This window comes from Taudactylus pleione, unplaced genomic scaffold (genome assembly GCF_031769625.1).
Source record: "Taudactylus pleione unplaced genomic scaffold, aTauple2 ptg000347l, whole genome shotgun sequence".
NCBI lineage: Eukaryota > Metazoa > Chordata > Amphibia > Anura > Myobatrachidae > Taudactylus > Taudactylus pleione.
The window spans coordinates 2,983,892-3,005,570 of NW_028284748.1; the positions used below are offsets into that span (position 1 = coordinate 2,983,892).

General features: G+C 45.5%; 1 protein-coding gene across 7 annotated transcripts in view; it reads right to left on the bottom strand.

Annotated features, from left to right (window-relative positions):
* ADGRL3 (adhesion G protein-coupled receptor L3) overlaps positions 1-21,679 on the bottom strand; it is a 558,102-nt gene that overhangs the window by 411,748 nt on the left and 124,675 nt on the right. For all 7 annotated transcript variants that reach the window (XM_088444095.1, XM_088444094.1, XM_088444093.1 and 4 more), the window contains one exon: positions 8,279-8,578. In XM_088444095.1, coding sequence (XP_088300221.1) covers positions 8,279-8,578 — 300 coding nt within the window. The remainder of the gene's footprint in view (positions 1-8,278; positions 8,579-21,679) is intronic.

Genomic DNA, 21,679 nt, shown 5'->3' on the forward strand with positions numbered 1-21,679 from the left:
ACATAGCAGTGTCATGCAGTATAAGATGCAACCATAGCACTGTGGTTTCAAAAAGTGCTCTTTTGGGCATGCATTTTAGAGAGGGAATTAAATCTAAACCCGTAACTAGTGTTTCATACAAGCGAAATTGACAACATTTTAATTTATAGTAGGAGTATATAACTCTGTGTGTAAATATGCATATGCCTACAATATGTAATATTTGGTAAAGATAATAATGAGGCTGTCACCCCTTAAACAATAATAATAATATGCAGGGCTATTTTAGAAAAAAAAGGTTCAGGAACTGTGGGTGGAGCTACTGGAGGTGGTGCTACAGAAAAACAATGCTATATATACAGGTTGAGTCTCCCATATCCAAAATGCTTGGGACCAACGGTATTTTGGATATCGGAATATTCCGTATTTTGGAATATTTGTATACCATATTGAAATGTCTTAGGAACAGAATGCATTTATGAATTATATACACCTTCTACACACAGCCTGAAGGTAATTTTATACAATATTTTCAATAATTTTGTGGCTCAAACAGTTTGTGAACATACATGAAATTCATTTATGTTTCATATACACCTTATACACACAGCCTATAGGTCATGTTATACTTTATTTTTAATAATTTGTGCCTTAATAAAGTTTGTGTACATTGAACCATCAAAAATTTCACTATCTCAGTCATGCTAAAAATATTCTGTATTTCGGAATATTTGGATATGGGAGACTCAACCTATATATACCGTGTATACTAGAGTATAAGCCGACCCGAATATAAGCCGAGGTACCTACTTTTACCCCGAGTATAAGCCTAGTGTGGGAAATGGCAGCAGCTGGTAGTGCCCCCAGTAGTAATTCCCCCTGGTTGTGCCCCCAGTAGTAATCCCTCCTGGTAGTGCACCCAGTGGTAATCCCCCCTTTCAGTGCCTCCAGCAGTAATCCCCCCCTGGTAGTACCCCCAGTGGTGATCCACCCTTTTAGTGCCCCCTGTAGTAATCCCCCCCTGGTAGTGCCCCCTGTAGTAATCCTCCCCTGGTAGTTCCCCCAGTGGTAATCCCCCCTTTTAGTGCCCCTGGTAGTGCCCCCTGTAGTAATCCTCCCCTGGTAGTTCCCCCAGTGGTAATCCCCCCTTTTAGTGCCCCTGGTAGTGCCCCCTGTAGTAATTGTCCCCTGGTAGTGCCCCCAGTGGTGATCCCCCCTTTTAGTGCCCCCTGTAGTAATCCCCCCCTGGTAGTGCCCCCTGTAGTAATCCTCCCTGGTAGTTCCCCCAGTGGTAATCCCCCCTTTTAGTGCCCCTGGTAGTGCCCCCTGTAGTAATAGCCCCCTGGTAGTGCCCCCTGTAGTCCCCCCCCCCCCAGTAGAGAGAGATGTGATCAGAATAAAAAAAAAGAAATCACTTACCTGAAACTCCCGCTCCTGGTCCCGCCGCTATCCGCTCCTCCGGCCGCTTTGCATGGCATGACGACGTGTCTCCCATTACCCACTGCGGGAGCCAGAAGATGGCTCCCGCAGTGGGAGCAGCAGCAGCTGGAGACTCTCAGTGGCTGCTGATTACAGCAAACACGCAGCTGCCGGCTCCGGCGGCTGTGTGTTTGTGCTGTGTAGCGCTGACCGAACTCCGTCCGGTCAGCGCTACACTTCACTCGAGTATAAGCCGAGGGGGTACTTTTTCAGCACAAAAAATGTGCTGAAAAAGTCGGCTTATACTCGAGTATATATATATATATATATATATCTATATCTATATATATCTATATATATATATATATAGTATTTAGAAAAGAAGGCACTCAAAAGAGGGCCTTTAAAATAAAACTTAACTTATGGAAAATAAATTTTTTACGTCATAGTTAATGAGAGGTTCAGGAACTGAGTTCCTGTTAAAAAATAGCACTGAGAATATGTATGTACAAATGATAATAGCCCCTGGACCCTATCTTGACCAGTGCCATAACATAGCTCTGAAGCGCCCTGTGCCATCCCAGTCTCCTAAGCGCATGTCGTCATGATGTTTTGCAGATTGTCCGGGCCGCCAGCATCGGGAAATGTATCACTTCCCGGCGCGTCCTGATGATAGTTCCACTCTCATGCCCCAGACCAGGGTGTTTTTTGCATAAAAGATGGCACAGTCAAAGATGGCACAGTCACATGCCAGTTCTGAGCTGCTTACTTTTGTCTTGGGGTCTGGCACACTAGCAAGCTTCTTTCCTTACAGGACTGGGTGGTACTTACACTGCTGCCTGCTCTTATATAGCTGCAGATGCTCAATATGGTTGATCACTTAACCACTTCCATGGCATGTTTACATTGTTTGCGACCATGCCAGGCTGTGCGTTACCTAACATGGTCACAAACAGTACAATCAGTCAGAAATGCCCACTGGGCAGCTGATGGAAGATAATCTTCCAGTAGTCGTCAATGGCAGAGGGACCTCCCGGCCCCTCTGCATCCTCACTCAGTGTCTGCCGTGCTACCAATCACTGCTGATCAGGCTCCATGGCAAGAGCCCCACCCGGTTGCTGGAGAGAGGAGCAGCCACTGGGGAAATGTAAATGAAGCAGCCCTCAGACCCCCAGTGTATACCTGGCAGCTGCCTAAGGTCGTCGGCACCTTAAGGGTGGCACTCACTGCGTCTCCCTAACAAGAAAATTAAGCCTGTTTTTTTTTTTCAGCGCCCCTTCTACGGCTCGGGGGTGAGGGATCAGCAACTTCTGTGCACATCGCACCCAGCCGCTCACCGCTGCTACAGTTGTGGAACAGCAGCCAGACAAGTTTGCTCCACAGCAAGGGTGGGCTGGGCCGGGGGTAGGGTTTTTGAGCGACGCTGGAAGATAGCACACAATGAACCAATAAGTTCCAACTTCCCACAGTAAATTGCACGCACGTGGCCCCGCCCCTGTGTATACCTCTTTGCTCCCTATAAGTGAAACTGAGAGAGTTTCACCTTAGCAAAGCTGCGGACCCCTCCTGGCTCTGCTGTGCTGAGTTCAGATTCAATTCTGCAGCCTTTCCTCTTCAGATGCCAGTATCGCCCCTGCTGTGACTCAGCAAGGCCTTCCTTCCTTTAACCGACCGCCGATGATTGTGTCTGAGTAGCTGTGATGGAGCGGAGAGGAGAGAGTGCAGAACTGTAAGGAAACTAAAGGGGTGGCATATAGGGAAAGGGGGATATGATTAATGAAGGGGAGAACATGCAACCTGTGGGAGAGGTGAGGGGGGGTTGGCAAAATATGGTTGTTACTAAATGTTACTAAGAGGGAGGGGGTGTCTGATAATTACTGATGGGGGCTGAGCAGCATGATATTGAACAGATGGGAAGGGGGCTACTACACAAAAAAAATCAAGAGGAGGGGGATGATATGTCTGTCTGTGCCCCCTCCATGTCTGTCTGTGCCCCCTCCATATCTCTATGTGCCTCTTCCATGCCTGTCTGTGCTCCCTCCATGCCTGTATATGCCCCCTCCATGCCCATCTGTGCCCCTTCCATGCCTGTCTGTGCCCGCTCCATGTCTCTATGTGCCTCCTCCATGTCTTTATGTGCCTCCACCATGCCTGTCTGTGCTCCCCATGGCTGTCTGTACCTCCATGTCTTTATGTGCCCACTCCATGTCTACCTGTGCCCCCTCCATATATTTTTTTAATGATTTGGAAGTGCTCTTCACCTACCCCATCAGTGAATATTATTAATATGCTCCAGACAATCATCTCCCCTCCTACTGATTTTCTTGTTTATTAAGTTATTTAGCTGCTACAGACTCTCCATGGATTCATTCTGTAGCTAGCAGCTTTACTGAAGGGGGGCACGCTAGCCTGAAGCTATGCCTAGGGTGCCAAGAAACTTTGAACCAGCCCTGGCCCCCGAGGAAATGCAGTCGTGATGTAGCGATGATCCACTCATGATCCACTCATCAATGTTCTGATATATCGTGGCCTATATGTTGAAAACCGATATTAATGTTATGCGTTTCAAACACTTTTTTTTTTTATTATTTATAAAATTGTGTTGGATAAGTTAGAAATAGATGTCCTTGACCTAATTCAATCATAAAAACCTGACAATTTCTGAGCGACTTTTGGAAAAAATAATAGCCAGTTAAGTGGTTAAAGGTGAGGTCACTTTACCACACATGTCGGTAGCACCACTTCCTTTGCTCCTGGTTGGCTATGTAATCATGTTCTGTTCAGTGTAAAAGTGCTAGAGCATTAATCTAGCTATCCATTGGGGATGTAGTTAGGAAGCCAGCGGACGAAATGCCGGACTTAGGTTTAGGCTAGGGAAGGGGGGGTTAGAGTCAGGCGCCACCGGGGGAGGTTAGGTTTAGGCGCCCCCCCGGGATGGTTAGGTTTAGGATGCAGAGGGGGGGGGTTAGGTTTAGGCACCACTGGGGGGAGGTTAGGGTTAGGTACTAGGGGGGGAGGTTAGGGTTAGGCACCCCTAAGAGAGAGTTAGGGTTAGGGGGGGGGTAGAGGGTTAGCAGTAGCCTTACATTCCCCAACGGGATCTTCAGCTGCCCTCCTTCCGGCGTCGGTATTTCATCCGCCGGTCTTAGGTCCAGCGGTGTTTCATACAGATTCCATCCATTGTGCCTTTACATCTCTTTCACTCCCATTTATTACAGCCCTGGGAATACAACTAGGGAAACCTGAAATGCAGTTGTACTTAGGAATACTAGACTAGTTAACAGAGAGAGCTGGACAACAGCATACAAAGCCAGACAATGGCTGAAAACACAAATATAGTCCTTGGATGCAAATATCAAAACATAATATTACCACTGAATAAGTCAGGGCCAAAACTAAGATGAGCAAGTAGTTCCACTGTCCAGGGCATAGACTAGAGTCTAGGGGGTGTCTCCCTCGCTTCCTAGAGGCACCTACATTTGGCTTGCAGGTTGCCTGGTCAGCTTACTTGCTTTCAAAATCACTCAGAGTGTCGTGAAGACAAATAATCAGCTACTTAATTGTTCCGGTAGTCCTGTCCACTTGGCGTGACATCATGATGTGCATCTCCCAGCTATGGCCCTGGTATAAATCATTATTTGAACCACATCTTGAATTTGCCCCATCACTGTAGGAGGCACAAATACAGTAGTAGGAGAATGCAAAGGTGCTCAGAGGTGGGCGACATTATTACAAATATAATGGAGGGGCGAGGGCTGACTGGCAATCAGAATAGACGTGCTTCCTTACAGCTCCCTAAAATACCCCGCAAAACAGCCTGTTCCCGCTGACCCCTGCTGATACAAAGGGTCCTCTCCTCACATTTACCCGCACGGGGCCCCACTGACCTCCTGGCTGGAACCCAGGAGTGACTTACACCTCCGGGACCTTCACGGCCTCCAGAAGCCCCGGCCTCGATATTGGCGCCCGGGCCGACATTTCCGTGATCACCGCCGATATTGGCGCCCACAACCACCGTACCCTATCAGGACCCTCACTGCCAGGCTGGAGACGTGGGATAGGCAGTCTATACCACTAGGGGACCCCTGGAAAGACCCGTGACCGAAGCCACGAATCGCGGGAGGACGCCATTTTGGTTCCTCTCTCGTCCCCTGCATCACTGCATCAGCTTCTCCACTACTGCATAGGAGGTAACAGCAGACACTCTGCCATTTCCTGGTCTCTCCAGCCCTGTGTATGACACAAGATAAAGGTAGTAAACCATTGGCTGTTTTAAACACTCTGGGCCGAAACTAGGATTTTTGTCACCAGGGGCAAGACAGTAATTTGCCCCCCCCACCCATCATAAGATGGCCTTTTCTGACATAAATTTAATATTCATCCATCTATAAATATATATATATATAAATATGGATATAGATTTATATTTATATGTAGATAGATATACATACATATCTATATATATATATATACATAGATAGATCTCATGTATATATATTATATATATATATATATATATATATACACACACACACACACACACACATATATATATATACACACACACACATATATATACACACACATATACATATATATATATAAATAGAACGCTAGGTCCCCTGTCCAAACAAGTTTGTATGTAAATATAGATCTATTGATATCTCTAGGATAGAGGTGACAGGGACTAAACAAAGTGGACACGAACAGGATAGAGATGACAGAACAATTTTAGCCTGCCTCTTGATGCAGAGAGTGTAGCTTCCACTCTCCAGCCACCTGCTACAAGTGCTGGCATCAGTCACAGGGACACAGCCACTGAGCTACGGTAATTTGTCCTAACATGCGGCTCCACTGATTCTCTCCCTCACCACTCTCAACTGCGGGGACTCTGGTTAGTGCCGCTGCACAAGGTCCCATTCCTCTAACAGCTCCTTCAGGACTCCCAACGGTCGGGTGCTGTGCTCAGCCCCAACACGTGCAGGATCTCCTTCCCGCCGAACCCTAGTGCCAGGTAGTGATGGGTAGTTCACGAATGATCAGTTCAAAATGAACTGATCTTCAAAATGAACTAGTTCACTCAGCTCACAGCTCTGGCAAAGAACAGTTCATCAGGATCTAAAACAAGTGGGAGGAGTTAGACAGAGTGAGTGACAGAGAGAGCACAGCAGCTCCATTAGGCATGAGTCAGTACTGCTAAACGACCACAGGTGGCACTGCTATGTGTGTGACTGTGCAGCTAATTGAACTAGATTCAGGCATTCTAGTTCACTAGTTCGAATAGGTCAGTGACTCAGTGACTCATGTGGAGCTGATTGAAATATATTGTCATGATGACTCATTGAGTAGTTCAAAAGTCACATGATACATTCCCCATTAGCTCTCTCACATACAGTTATGAGTCAGTACTGCTAAACGACCACAGGTGGCACTGCTGTGATCAGACATATGCATTGTATAGATCTGATGTCAGGATTGTCAGGATTCATTCTCCTAGTATATAAATTCACAAGATACACTCCTAATCAGCTTAAGACACAGTGCTGAGTGCTGCATGCTACTGTATATACTGTACTTCCGTTTACTCTACAAGACATAGGGGGAGATGTAGCAAACTTTCAAGAGAGATAGACTATGCATAACTTCTTTACTTTATCTCTCTCTCTAAGGTTTGATACATCTTCCTCCTTTCTTTACTGTACTGAGCTCAATTTTATAGATGTGATGTATAAAACATTCTAAAGAGGACAGGTAAAGAACTTGTCCATATTGAGACCATCCCCTATTTTTATGTGGAGGCTGTAATCCCACCCGCCCTATTGTTAATCTACAGTAGCTCTGGTGTGCATTAAGTGACATTAATGGGTGCAATTAAAATATGAGGCAAAGTTTTTTTCCTTGTAATTACTGTATTTTAAAAGAAAAAAAAAGTGACACGTTACAATACTCTGAATTTGGGTCTCTCTCACTTGTATATTATGGAAATAAAAAATATAACAACAATTAAATTAACATTGCAGAGCTAAACATGTCACTACTACTAGTAGTTTGTTATATATTGCTTTTTTTAAATATTAAAAGATCAGACATATTAAACATAGCTGACCATTTGAACAAGACTATAACTCACCTAATGAGCTAGTAGTTGAAATCCCTACTGTTTGTGTAATAGACTAGTTCTAGGTTTCCAATCACTTCTCTCAGCAGTGTTTCAGAGTCAGTGATGTAAAGACCTAAATGAACTACATGAACTGATCCTTTGAACTATTCTTTTCAGTGAACTAGATCATAATGAACTGTTCACCAAAATGATCTACATTTCCCATCACTAGTGCCAGGCTCCCGTTAGTACCAACAGGGAGAGAAGGCTCCCCTATACTAGTCACTTGAGTGAGTCCCTGCCACAAGACGCTCTGCTGGCTTAACTGAGCTGCTGGAAGGGACAAACACCTTCTGGCTGGGGTGAACTTGCAGAAGTCCATAAACGGCACTAAAACTGAGTGCCATGGGGACAAAATGTATATACTGTAATAAGGATAGCGACCTTGCCCTCTTGTACATAAATAATGGCATGCAAGGGTAATTCAATACATATATATTTATACTAGGTGACTCTTAATGTGATAATATATTTACATATATAAAAGTACTTAGCATGAGGTACTCCCAGCTTCTCGGGTACCACACACTGTGCACATGACTTCTACAAAATGCCAGAAATATAAATAGCAGGGACAGTGGTTACTGCGACAGCTGTCCCTGCAAGTTTCAGTTAGTACATAGCAGGCTATTTTCATTAACAATATAATTATCTGCCTCGAAACAAATACTTAATAATCGCAGCATTTCCGTGATTATAAATACATAGGTAAAGACTTACCGACTGTACCTAAAGGACATGGCTGTTTTGCTGTTTGTCCCTGTCGAGTCTTGAACCACATTATGTCACGGGCTTCTACAGCCTCACAACTCTCAGTGCCAACCACTGGCAATTGTGATGAAACCGCTGTAGTAACATCGGCAGGAATTTCAATTGTTGGAGGTAATGTAGATGTGTTCCTGTGGGTTAATATGGTTGCAGAAGTTGTTTTCCCTGTGGTCGTGGTAGTAATCCAATGTATTGTAGTTGTAGTAGTAGCTGTTGTACTAGCTACATTATATTGTCTGGATGGATAAAACTCTAAAACAAAGGAAAACAGCAAATAAGAATTATTGATAGCAAGATACAGAAGCCCAATAAATGTTCTGAAATGAATAGAAGGCTGTAATACTCTTAACAGCAAACCAGGACATGTGAATTATAGCTGATCCTCAGCTCAATGGACACTTTAAATGGTGAAGGGCCAGAGAGTTTTTGCAATGCATTTACAACAGGAATAACATATTTTATTTCTTAGTCTACCAAACAGTGTTCTCCCCACGCTTTATTTGTTGGGCACTCCAGCCTGCAAAAATCCCCCCCCCCCCCCCGCTTGGCACTGAGAACTAGCGGTGGTGCAGCCGGAGCATTGCACAGGGACAGGGGCGGGTTGGGTAAAAAAAACAGCCCGGGAAATTTCTGTAAGCAGCCCTAATGGGGGTGGAGTCTATTGAGGGGTGGGGACTGTTGAGGGGTGGAGTCTGGTAACGGGGCAGGATCAAGAGCTTTGCCAGAAAAGTAACTGCCATTGTTATATATATATATATATATACACACACACACACATACATATACACTGTATATACACACACACAGCTGGACGGGGAGTGGAGGCCCGGGGGAGGGTGAGTCACTGAACGGTTGGCTGGGCACCACTAAAGGGACTGGCCCATACTATATATACAGGCTAACTCACGCAAGCTGGTCTTGGTAGAATGGCAGCAATCAGGTCAGCGCCGGGTCCTGTGTGTGCAGGGCAGGAGCCGGAGAGGGGGCGGGCCGCTGAAGGAGCGGAGCAGTCTGTGGTAACTGACGGGCTCAGCAAAGGCTTATGGGCAGGGCCGACAACAGAAGTCTTGGGGCCCATTACACGGATATCTATGGGGCAAAAACGGAACCCACACATCTCTCCCAATACATATATCACCTGATATAAGACACTGTAATTGTGCGATCTATCTCGATCTAAGAAATGGACACATATATACAGATATAAGCTACATGCATATATATACACACACTGTATATATTTATTTTTTTATTATTTTTATCTATCTCTATACAGCAGTAGAGAAGGTCTGGTGCCCTTGGAGAGTCTTCCCCTACGTGTGTGTGTGTGTGTGTGTGTATGTATATATATATATATATATATATATATATATATATATATATATATATATATATACACACACACACACATATACATACACACACACACACAGATGTATAGATGGATGTAGGCTGCATGCATCTAAATCTATCGATATGCACATCTATATCCATACATATTATATATATATAGATATATGTATAGATGTGTGTATCGATAGATTTAGATGCATGCAGCCTACATCCATCTATGTGTGTGTATATATATATATATATATATATATATATACACACACACAAATAAATGTATTGTCAGATGGTCAAAGGCAGCACACAACAAGCTTAAATGCCAAATATGAGTTGCAAGATCAATAAAAAAATCTAAATAAAAACTCACCAGTCAAATACTTATAGGTAGGATCAGCATTTAAAATATCATAGATGAAAAATCTATGATATTTTCAGTGCTGAGCCTTCTTGTCAGTATTTCATGGGTGAGTGTAATATATATATATATATATATATATATATAAAACAAAAGACTGCAGCGCCAATTGGGTACAAGTCCCTCTATGTAATATTTCATCAATTGTGTGTCTTTTATCTCACACTAAAAGTTATAATAATGTAAAACAGTTATCATGCACCCCCAAAAACATATGAGTGTCAGCTCAACCAGCAAAATAATGTACCAGTGGTGATCTGTTACATATACAAACGAATAAAAAATAAAAGGAGCTGGCATAGAGCGCCTACCGTGCTTATATAACTTATTATAAAGTACTAACAAACTTAGGGCCTGATTCAGACCCACTCGCGAGCGGCTGTCCGCTCGCAAGTGGGTCGATGTTATGGACTGAGCATGCGCACGACGGAGGGAGCTCCGTCGTGCGCATGCGCCAGACGCGACGAGCGAAGTAAAGTCCTTCGCTCGTTGTGTCCGATCAAAGGGGGCGTGCTGTCAATGTTGATTGACAGCACGCCCCCTTTGGTAGGCGTTCCGGGGGCGTGCCTCCCTGACGGGGGCGTTCCCACGGGAATGCCTCCCATCAAAAGCCGGCCCACTGACATCACTAGTGATGTCAGTGGGAGTGATTTTGGCTCTGATAGAGCCAAAATCACTCCGGAGCTTGCGGTTGAAAACCTCAACCGCAGGCTCCGGCTCGCAATTTCGATGGTCGCGATGGTCACGACCATCGCGGCCATCAACCTGCACGCTCGTATAGCCTGTGGGTGGTGACCCACAGCTATACGAGCGTCCAGGAGGACGCTCCATTTTCATGGAGCCCGGCCCTCATTCAGAGCGTGCGCTCTGCTCAGATCGTACGGCTCTGAATGAGGGCCTTAGTATTCATAAAATATAAAGTGGTTTTGTGCAATTAAAGTGCTAATGCAAGGATGGCAATATTAAATTACCATTATCCTCAAATACATATGAAATTATTGGTATATATTGTGTGACTTATAAAATGAAAACGGTCTGTATGACTAAAGTGCTACTGCAAAGATCCTTCAAGAATCAGTGACTGAATTAATAACCATAATATTCCACAGAGATGTGCAACAATGCATAAATAATTTAAAGTGCAAATTAATGAAAGTGCAAAAAATTCATTTAAAATTACATAACTTATTTTAATCAGACACAACATTATTATATTTTATGAATACTAAGTTTGTTAGTACTTTATAATAAGTTATATAAGCACGGTAGGCGCTCTATGCCAGCTCCTTTTAAAATATATATCTATATATATATCTCTATCTATCTATCTATCTATCTTGCTCCATAGAACAAAAATAGGCGGCACTCCTCCGGACTTGGTGAAACAAGAAAGTGGTTTTAATCCAACATAAACCTTATTATTAGGTTTATGTTGGATTAAAACCACTTTCTTGTTTCACCAAGTCCGAAGGAGTGCCGCCTATTTTTGTTCTATTGAGCAAGAGACATGCTATATACAAACCTTTAGGCAGGCACCCCGGCGTTTTACCCATACATCGAGTGCCCGTCTACATGCTTCTATATATATATATATATATGTGTGCCCGGCATCGTTCCTCACCACTTACTGTCCTCCCTGCTCCTCAGTGTATAGACGTTGGCTGCAGCTGCAGGCCAGGAATACAGGGAGTGCCGACAGGCGCAGAGACATCGTGACGCTCAACTCGCTGCATTGCGGGCTTGCGGCCACACTCAGAACGGTTGACGTGGCCGCAGGGGGTCCCGATGGGGGCCGGATCGGATGGGTAATAAGTTTTTTTTTCTTCCTTAATTACATGCACCATGGCCAGATAGGCGGCCTGCAGGGTGGGGATAAATTGACTTACTATTAGCCGCTGTCCTCCGTCATACGCTATTTATGCCCCTGAGCCCTCGGGGACCATCAGATGCTCGGCGCCCGGCACATGTGTATCCCTTGTACACCTCTGTCGCCGGGCCTGCTTATGGGAGGAGCTGCTGCTGGGCATGCACAACAGCTCCCCTGTCCCCAGTCTGGGGGCACTGCATAAGGGACACTATTTAAGCCTGGGGGTACTGCATAAGGGGCCAGTCTAGGGGCACTATATAAGTGTTATGTTCTGGGTTGTTTGTGGACCCGGGGTGGTTGCAGGAGCGATCACAAAAGCGGGTTTGAATAAAAAACTAGTTTTTTTTAATAAGTGCTTGAGTAGACATAAAATATGGCAGTAAATAAAAGTCCAGGAATATATAAATGTGCACAAGAGTTCTGTGGTGGGAGTAATGGGTTAATGTCCAAGTAGAAACAATTAGAGCTGTCCAGGTGTGCAGGTAGTGAGACTGAAAATAATCAAGCAGGTATGCAGGTAGTGATGCAGGAAATAATAAGCCAGGTATGCAGGTAGTGAACTAAGGCAAATGAGCAGGATGTCAGCAGGCTCAGGCACTCAGGTATGGGCAAGGGTGATGGAGGAAGCGGGGTAGTCCAGCGGAAGCTAGGAGCTGACAGGCAGACTTGCAGACAACGAATTCACAGGAACACGATAAGCACAGAGAACTCCCTCTCAGCTAGGCTGAGATACACGTTGCACTGGCAAAGAAGGAAGGCACTGACCCTTCCTAAATACCCCATGTCGTGCTGTTACTGGCCGGAGGGAACATGTGACTCATCAGGATTGGCCAGCCGCATCACATGGCCAGAAGGCAAGATGGCGGCGCCCATGCCAAATGGAACGGAGACGCTGCCAGGCCTTACCAGCGCAGAGTGACAACAGGCCTGCACAACAACGTGCGCAGCCAAAGCCCCCCGCCAGACACCATCTCCGCCACCAGACAGCCCGCGCCACAACGACCTCACAGGTAACACTCGCCTAGCGCCATGCTGAAATACCCTGGCTGTGACAGTAAGCCTGGGGGCACTACATAAGGGACCACTCTGGGGGCACTACATTGGGGTACTACTTCAGCCTGGGGGCACTGCATAAGGGCAAAGCTAAACTACAGGGGGCACTGTATAAAGGGGAAAACTACAGGGGGCAGTGTATAAAGGGCACAAATATAGGGGGCACTGCATAAAGGGCACTTTTGACTGACAGCCAGTGGGGGAGCAGCCTGAGACCTGTCGGGCTGGATTGGTAAGGGAGATACCCCTTTTCCCAGCGCGCATAATTGCGAAGGCCCCCACTCAGCTACTTTTTGATGCCACCCGGCTGGAAAAAATTTCTGGGAAGAACACTGCCCAAGCACATTTATATCCACAGACAGGGCTTCCTCTGGGTAACACGGAACAAATCAATTTAATTTCATAGGCTTTGCAATAGGAAATATTATTACTTTGCCAATATCTTCCCAGAAAAGAAAAATACAAAAAAGGAGAGTTATGGTAAATCTTACTTTGGTTAACTCTCTTTCTCCAAAGTCCACAGGGAGACATTGGGGTGTAAGTGGGACCTGGAGGACCGGACACCAACAGGATGATCCGATCCTTTCCCCTATATCGCGCCCACAGCCTGAGGGCACTTCAGTTTTGTTTAAAAGCCCAAGGCAGGAGCAGGATAGGAGAGAAGGTAGACTGGTACACTGAGGAATCACATTCTCACACAGTGAAGGAAACAAGTGACCAGGGGTAAATTTACTAAAGTTCGATTTGTGATTCATTTTTATGAATCGCTGAAATCTCCTGACATCGAATTGAACTCGAACAGCAAAATCCCTCAGTAAATCGCAAATTGGAATGGAGTTTGCTTTCGATTTTGTTCGATTCTTGGTTCATGTTAAGAAGGGATTTGCTATTCGATTTGGCATATTCATGTCCAAATCGAACAGCAAATCCCACATCAAAACGAAGTGAAAATCCCCAAAACCTCAAGAACCAGCATGTGGGGCATTATTTAGGGGGGACCCCACGTCTTTTTTTAAAAAACATTAACTCTTTACAAGCTAGTTACACTAAGATGCATGCATGCATCTCACTGATGAATGCATGTACAGTATCTGTGTCATATCGAACTGCTCATGCTGAAAACAAATGCATGAAGGTCTTCAATTCATTGGGGATTTCCTGTTCGAGTTTGAGTTCATTTTTCACTCGAATAGAAATATCGAATGTTAGTAAATGAAGGGATCCAATTGTTCTCTATGTGAAAACATCAATGTTTTTCAGAAATTCGATTTCATTTAAAATTCATCTTTTTGTTCGATTTGACATTCGATTTGGGCTTTAGTAAATATTTTCATAAAAAAATCGAACCAACATCGAACTGAAATCGAACACAAAATCAAACACATAACAAAAAAAGAACTTTAGGAAATTTACCCCCAGGAGAAGAAAACCCATAGGAGTGGACCCTATGGACTTCAAAAAAAGAGAGTTAACCAAGATAAGTTTTACCATAACTCTCCTTTTCTTCTTCAGGGTTCATAGGGCCCCACAGGGAGACATTGGGGATGTCACAAAGCAGTTGTCAAGGGCAAAACGCTCCTGAGCTGATAGAATGCTTCCTTCAGGTGTAGGGTTCTCCTAAGAGGCTTATGTATCAAAGACATAAAACCTAAGAAAGGTGTGGACAGAAGTCCAAGTGGCCGCCTTGCATAGCTGTTCAGCTGAGGGGTCACGCCGGGCTGCCCACGAGGGACCCACACAGCGAGTAGAATATGCAGATACTGAAGCTGGCCCAGGAATGCCAGTCTGCGTGCAAGCCTGTTAGATAGTCATGTGAATCCATCTGGCCAGAGTCCATTTGTTAGCAGGTCATCCCTTCTTAAGGAATCCGTATAGGACGAAGAGGGAGTCCGATTCCCTGATGGAAGTAGTGCGGGTCCATGTAGATCCTCAGAGTATGGACCACATGCAAAGAGGCCTCACCAGCCGAGAGGTCTGGTGAATTAAATGCTGGAACCACAATTTCCTCATTCAGGTGAAAGCGAAAAACCACCTTGGGAAGGAAACCTGGGCGTGTTCGAAGAACAGCCCTGTCTTGATGAAAAATTAAAAAGGAGGAGCGACATGAAAGCGCCCATAAATACGATACCCTACGGGCAGATGCTATAGCCAGAAGAAACAGACTCTTCGCAGTGAGCCACTTGACATCCACTGATTCCAGGGGTTCAAATGGAGGTTCCTGAAGTGCTTGGAGCACCACTGACAAATCCCACGGAGCCACAGGAGGGACAAAAGGAGGTTGTATACATAGAACACCTTGCATGAAGGTGTGGACATCCGGTATAATAGCAATTCTGCACTGAAATCGGATAGACAAAGCAGAGACCAGCACTTTCAGGGATGCTAGGCGGAGGCCTAGATCCAGTCCAGCCTGAAGAAAGACAAGAATTTGCAAAATCTTAAAAGACTTGAGGGTCATAGTTTCTTGGAGCACACCATTGGAAATATGCATGCCATATTCTGTGGTAAATCATGGCTGAGGCCAGATTACAAGTTCTGAGCATGGTCTGGACCACAGAGCTGGAGAAACCCTTAGCCGTTAGGAGGGATGTCTCAAGAGCCAAGCCGTTAAAGACAGACGGGTAGAGGAAGTTGAAGACAACGTCTATGAAAAGCCTTTGAAGATCGGAGTACCAATGATGTCTGGGCCAAGCTGGAGCTAGTACCTGGACTGTGCCCCCCTCCTGTCTGAACTTTCAAAGTACTCGAGGAAGTAGGGATATTGTAGGGAAGAGATATGCCAAATGGAAGTTCCATTTCAACGACAATGCGTCTATGAAGGCTGCGTCGGGGTTTTTTGTTCTGACTCCATATATTGGAAGTTTGTTGTTGTGTCTGGAGGCCATAAGATCCACCTCCAGAAGACCCCATTTGTCCACCAGAAGTTGAAAGAGACCACTACCCTGCATGCACGTCGTGACAGGTGAAGAAATCTGCTTCCCAATTGAGAATCAATGGGATAAACACTGCGGAGATGGCTGGAAGATTGCATTTGGCCCATGTGAGAATGCGGGACAGTTCTGTCATTGCTGACTGACTTCGAGTGCCCCCTTGGTGACTGAGGTAGGCCACAGCCATGGCGTTGTCAGACTGTACTTGTAGTGGCCTGTTTTTCAGATTGTTATGAGCTAGGAGGGGGTACATTTAGTAAGCTTCAATTTGGTCCCGATTTGTCCTGTTTTTCAACTCGGATAGGATTGATCCAAAAAAGCAGTTGTTTTCACTTAAAAAATTGGGAATTTACCAAAACTCCCGGTTTTGACAGGATCGTTTTGATTGATGGTGTATTTGGCTGATCCTGTCTGTTTTGAAGTCCCGATTTAACTGCCCGAATTTCTATCCCGAACAAGCAGGCTGCACATATAAGTGAAATATGTGCAGACTGCTTGTTTATTTTTTTTAATATTGTAAGGGTTAAATTCTTTTAAAAAAATGATGTGGAGTCCTCCCCTAAAAAGCCTAACCAGCCCCGGACTTGTCAGCCTGTCCTGTACCTAAAATTACGGGGAACAAAATGAGTAGGGTTCCACCGTAATTTAGGTACCAGCACCAGGCTGCAGGACCAGTCTTGGTTTTAAATATAGGGGGAAAAAAATGCATATGGTTCCCCCTATATTTTAAATCGGCTCCAGACCCAAACCGGCCGGGCTGTAATGCCCTTTCACCGGGGCTCCATGGCTAAAGCATTCTCAGCCCAAGCCGGGGATCTCAGGGGAGGTGGGGACCCTCGAGAAAAAGGGTCCCCCCTCTCCCTTAAACCCAGGCTTGCCTGCTGCCCGATGTTCACGTCCCCTTGTCAACATAAAGTATCCATGGATGTACCTACAAAAAATTTCAAATACTCACCATTTGTCCCACGATATTCTCCGCAGAAATCCATTATGGACTGTGACGATTAATCGCAAGAATAATCGCCAGAAATAATATTTTGTGAACTATGAAGTCCTTTAATTGAAGTGTGTGTGTCTAGAAGGGCTGTGGTATTACCCCACCTATTTTGAAGATAGGTATTCAAGCAAGAGGGGTTGATAATGATCTATGGGCCTGATTCAGACCCACTCGCAAGCGGCTGTCCGCTCGCAAGTGGGTCGATGGTGTGCACTGCGCATGCGCACGATGGCGGGAGCTCCGTCATGCGCATGCGCCAGACGCGACGAGCGAAGGACTTTCCTTCGCTCGTTGTGTCTGATCAAAGGGGGCGTGCTGTCGATGTTGATTGACAGCACGCCCCCTTTGGTGGGCGTGCCGGGGGCGTGCCTCCCAGACGGGGGCATTCCCAAGGGAACGCCTACCATCAGAAGCCGGCCCACTGACATCACTAGTGATGTCAGTGGGAGTGATTTTGGCTCTGATAGAGCCAAAATCACTCCGGGCCTTGCAGTTGAGAAACTCAACCGCAGGCTCCGGCTCGTAGTGGCGATGGTCGCGATGGTCAAGACCATCGCGGCCATCAACCTGCACGCTCGTATAGGCTGTGGGTGGTGACCCACAGCTATACGAGCATCCAGGAGGACGCTCCATAATTATGGAGGACGGCCCTCATTCAGAGCGTGCGTTCTGCTCAGAGCGTCCGGCTCTGAATGAGGGCCTATGTCCTGTGATTTGAGGAGTGTTATATAACTGTGTGTCCTTTAGTTCTACAGACTGTATAAACATGGTATGTCCATTGCTATTTGGTGTGCAGGTCAGAAAGGGCTGGAATTAGCAAGTGAATGGCTTTCAGGTAACAAAATGATGTATATCCCTCACAGTGTGAGGTCATGTGTGAACAAGTAGCTCTGTCCCTTTTTATGACCCCTGAAGTCAGTGTCCTAGATCATAATCCCAGAACCAGACCTCCTGTTACTTCAGTGGCCTACTTCTAAAGACTCTTGTTATGCTATAGAGGCAAAGATAAGGATTCTGGTATTTACTATAGATCTAGAAGGGGGAAGTTGAAGAGTGAGTTATATCACTTATCTTTAAAGCAGGGACCCTGCTAGTTTGGCCAGGTAACCCTGTATTGGAAATCTATTAATCTCAAACCCTGCTGACCTGATTGGGAGACCCTGTTAAGTATGAACAAAGAAGTAGGGATGTATAAAAAGAGAATACCATCCAACATTCAATGTTCACTCCTTGGGGTTCAGACAGTCAGGTCTGGGAGTGCATCAGGATATTCCTGTGGGTGAGATCCCCCACCCCATCAGCAGTGCTAAGAACATTAGTGTAAGTGTCTTAGGGACTCTGAATTATTTGTCTCTTTTATTGTGTAAGAGAATATTTGCATTATAATCTGTTTTTCATTTTATTAATATTTTTGTAACTAAGCCTTGAAAATATTTTTTGGATTAAACACATTTAATCTAGCATATTCTCCGTGATTCTTATTGAACTTGCGTGCCTGGATAGGCCCATGCTACATATTTGTGTGTCACTTGAATGTGATTTATTATTACTCTGTTGGGAGATCGCAGACCTCCGGAGAACAGTCTGCGTGGTGGCAGAAGAACCGTGTATTTTGGTAAGTGACCGCGGTGCGCCGGCATCCTAACCAGCTGATCCAGATTGTTGTATCTGCGAGTCAGCCCGGGTTCATGACAAATTCACTGTAAGTACATGCTGAAGCATGTAGTTACAGTACGCGAATGATAGCTCATGGGAATGAGCTGTCATTACTCCCGGGCTGCGAGCCAATGAGCGGCGGCTTTACATTAGCGCCCGCCCATTGGCTGGGACCCATTCACAGTGCATGAAAGACTTTCTTTAACCGATAATATGCAGATGGATAAGAGCTTATACAGACAGATATATGCCAACTAAAGGAGAGATATCTCCCTCTTTTCCATCAGGACATTTGCTGATGCACTAAGCTATATCTGGAATGATTATTTGCATGTCACAAGTGATTTAAATTTAATTGCTACCAGTGCTATTTTATACAATTACTGTGTGTTTTAGATACGTGTTTTTTGTTTTATTATGTCTATTTTTTACTTCTATCTAGGTTGTAGGTTGTGAATAAATTTGTTTTCTAGAATTAGAGGAGCCTTGATCGTTGATTCATTTCAAACAAGCGATATATATGAGATATTATATTTTATAGCGCAGTCCTAATCTGTAGTTTTTTGTGATTGGCAACACTGCCTAAACTGAGGACCATCGGCCCTAGAAGGAGTGCTGGCCGGTTACTGCGCCCCACCCGCAGAGGCTTGCCTCCGTGGTGAGGAGAGCCCAGTCCAGGATCCAAAAGGGACGACCCTTTTTCAAATGGTAAGTCTGTAGCCACCAGGCTAGGGACAGGCGAACCTCTGGGGGGAGGCTCATCGTCTGGGATTTGAGCAAATGGTGGAGCCCGTTCCACCTGAAGAGGATCAGGTGTTGTAGGGGCTGGAGTGAAACTGGGTGAACTCCACCATTTCGAAAGTGGACACCATTGATCCCAAGGCCTGCATTGCAGAGTAACTTGACTCTGCGATTGTGAAGCAGTCTGCATAGACTGTGCTGTAGTGCTGAAATCTTGTCTGCTGTTAGGAAGATTGTCTGAACTCGAGAGTCCAGGAAGGCTACCAAATGTACCATCCTTTGAGAGGGTGTCAGGGAAGACTTTTTCCAGTTGATCAGCCAACCATGCATCTGTAGATAGGCAATGGTTACCTGCAGATGATGGTGAAGAGTCTCTGGGGAGCTGGCCAACAGCAAGAGATCGTCCATTTATGGGAGCAGTCTGATCCCTTGATAATGAAGAGAGGCCGCCATAACTGCCATGATCTTGGTAAAGACCTGAGGGGCTGTTGAGAGGCCAAAAATTGCTGCAGTGTAGCAAACCAGAGATATTGTTGATGAGAAGGCGCTATAGGTACATGTAGGTAAGCGTCCTGAATGTCTAGGGATACCATAAAATCTCCAGGCTCCATAGCTAGGATTATAGAATGGAGGGTTTCCATACGAAACCTGGACACCCTGATAAACTTGTTCAGAGATTTGAGGTTGAGGAGAGGCCGATGAGACCCATTGGGCTTCTGAATTAAGAAAAGGGTAGAATAATAGCCCTTGCCCCTTTGTGAGGAGGGGACCCGTTTTATTACCCCTGAATTCAGTAAGGACTGAATGGCTTTTTGGAGCAGCAGGGCCTCAGGAAGGAGAGGGTGTATCTGTGGGAAACCACTTCTCTTACCCAGGCATCTGACATGGTTTGATGCCAAACCTTGGCAAATTGAAGAAGTCGGCCTCCCACCCTGGGAGCTCCCAGGGAGAGGCCCGCCTCATCAGGCTGCAGGCTTGTCCTCAGACGTCTAGTAGCACAGGCTTGTTTGGTCCTAAGCTTAGAGGCCTTGCCTGATGTCTGCTGCCGTGGAAAGGACTGACGCTTGGCTTTGCCTTGAGGGCGAAAGGATCAAAAGGATGACGTCCTAGGTTTTGTATTATATGCAGAAGCTGGAACGCCAAAGCAGTACAATTTATCTAATTCTGGACCAAAGAGGATGTCCCCCGAATAAGGCAGAGACTCCAGAGCTCGTTTTGAGTCTGAATCTGGTTTCCATAAATGGAGCCAAACAATACGGCGGGCCACTACTGAAGAGGCAGATATCCTGGAGGCCAGAAGTGCCATATCCATAGCTGCTTCACCTAAGTAGGAGACTGCATCCCTAATGTGAGATACGTAGAATAGTTGTTCCCTTGAAGCATGAGGGGGAAATGTCTCTTCTAGGGCCTCTGCCCAACTCAATGGCTTTCGCCACAAAGGTAGTAGCCCTAGCAGGACGAGTAATCGCTACTGTAAGAGAGTAAATGGATTTATGACAAGCTTCTATACGTCTATCTGTAGTCTCCTTCAAGGAGGTTGCAGTATGAATGGGTAATGTAGCATTTTTAACCAGATGTGTTACATGAGAATCCACTGCTGGGGGAACTTCCCATTTAGTACAATCAGTAGCTGGAATAAAGTAAAAAGGAACTGAACCATTTTGGAATTTGAAACCTTTTGCCAGGCATATTCCATGCTTCACTCGTGATCAGATAGCTAGGCTGATTGAGGGAACTTTGGTAAAACTACCTATCGTCATTTTAAAACGTGCATTCTTTTTCTTAGGAGCGGGTTCATGCTCTTCTATTTGTAAAATAGCTTTTACAGCTCTCACAAGAGCAGGTATATTTAGTTTAGAGGGTGGCTCCTCTTCTCCTGAGATGGAGTCAGAGAGAGAGAGGTCTGTATCTTCTGCCTCCCCAGATGATATATCAGAATCAGATAACTGAGTGGACTGGGAAGATAACAGCACATTTAGTAGGTAAAGACTTTTCCTTTTGCAGTATTTGCTGAAAAACTGTAGAGGTATAAGCCAAACTCTGTACTGAGGTAGACTGTACGTCTACCCATGGGGGAGGCAAAGGATTTTGCAGGGAGTACCTGCTGTGGCCATCCCACAGGGGGAGCCACCATGGGGACTGCTATGTGGTCCGCAAGTTTTGCCAGCATCTGTGAAAAGGCAGCCCAGGGTGGGTCCTGAGAGAGAGACACAGGGCTGAGGGGCCTGGGGCTGTGTAACAATTAGTTCAAAGACCATCCTGAATGAGGTCCTCTGGGGCTAAGCCCGCTGAGTAGGACTTACAGGACAACAGAGTAGGGGCAGCAGCCTTAGGCTGCTTGTTA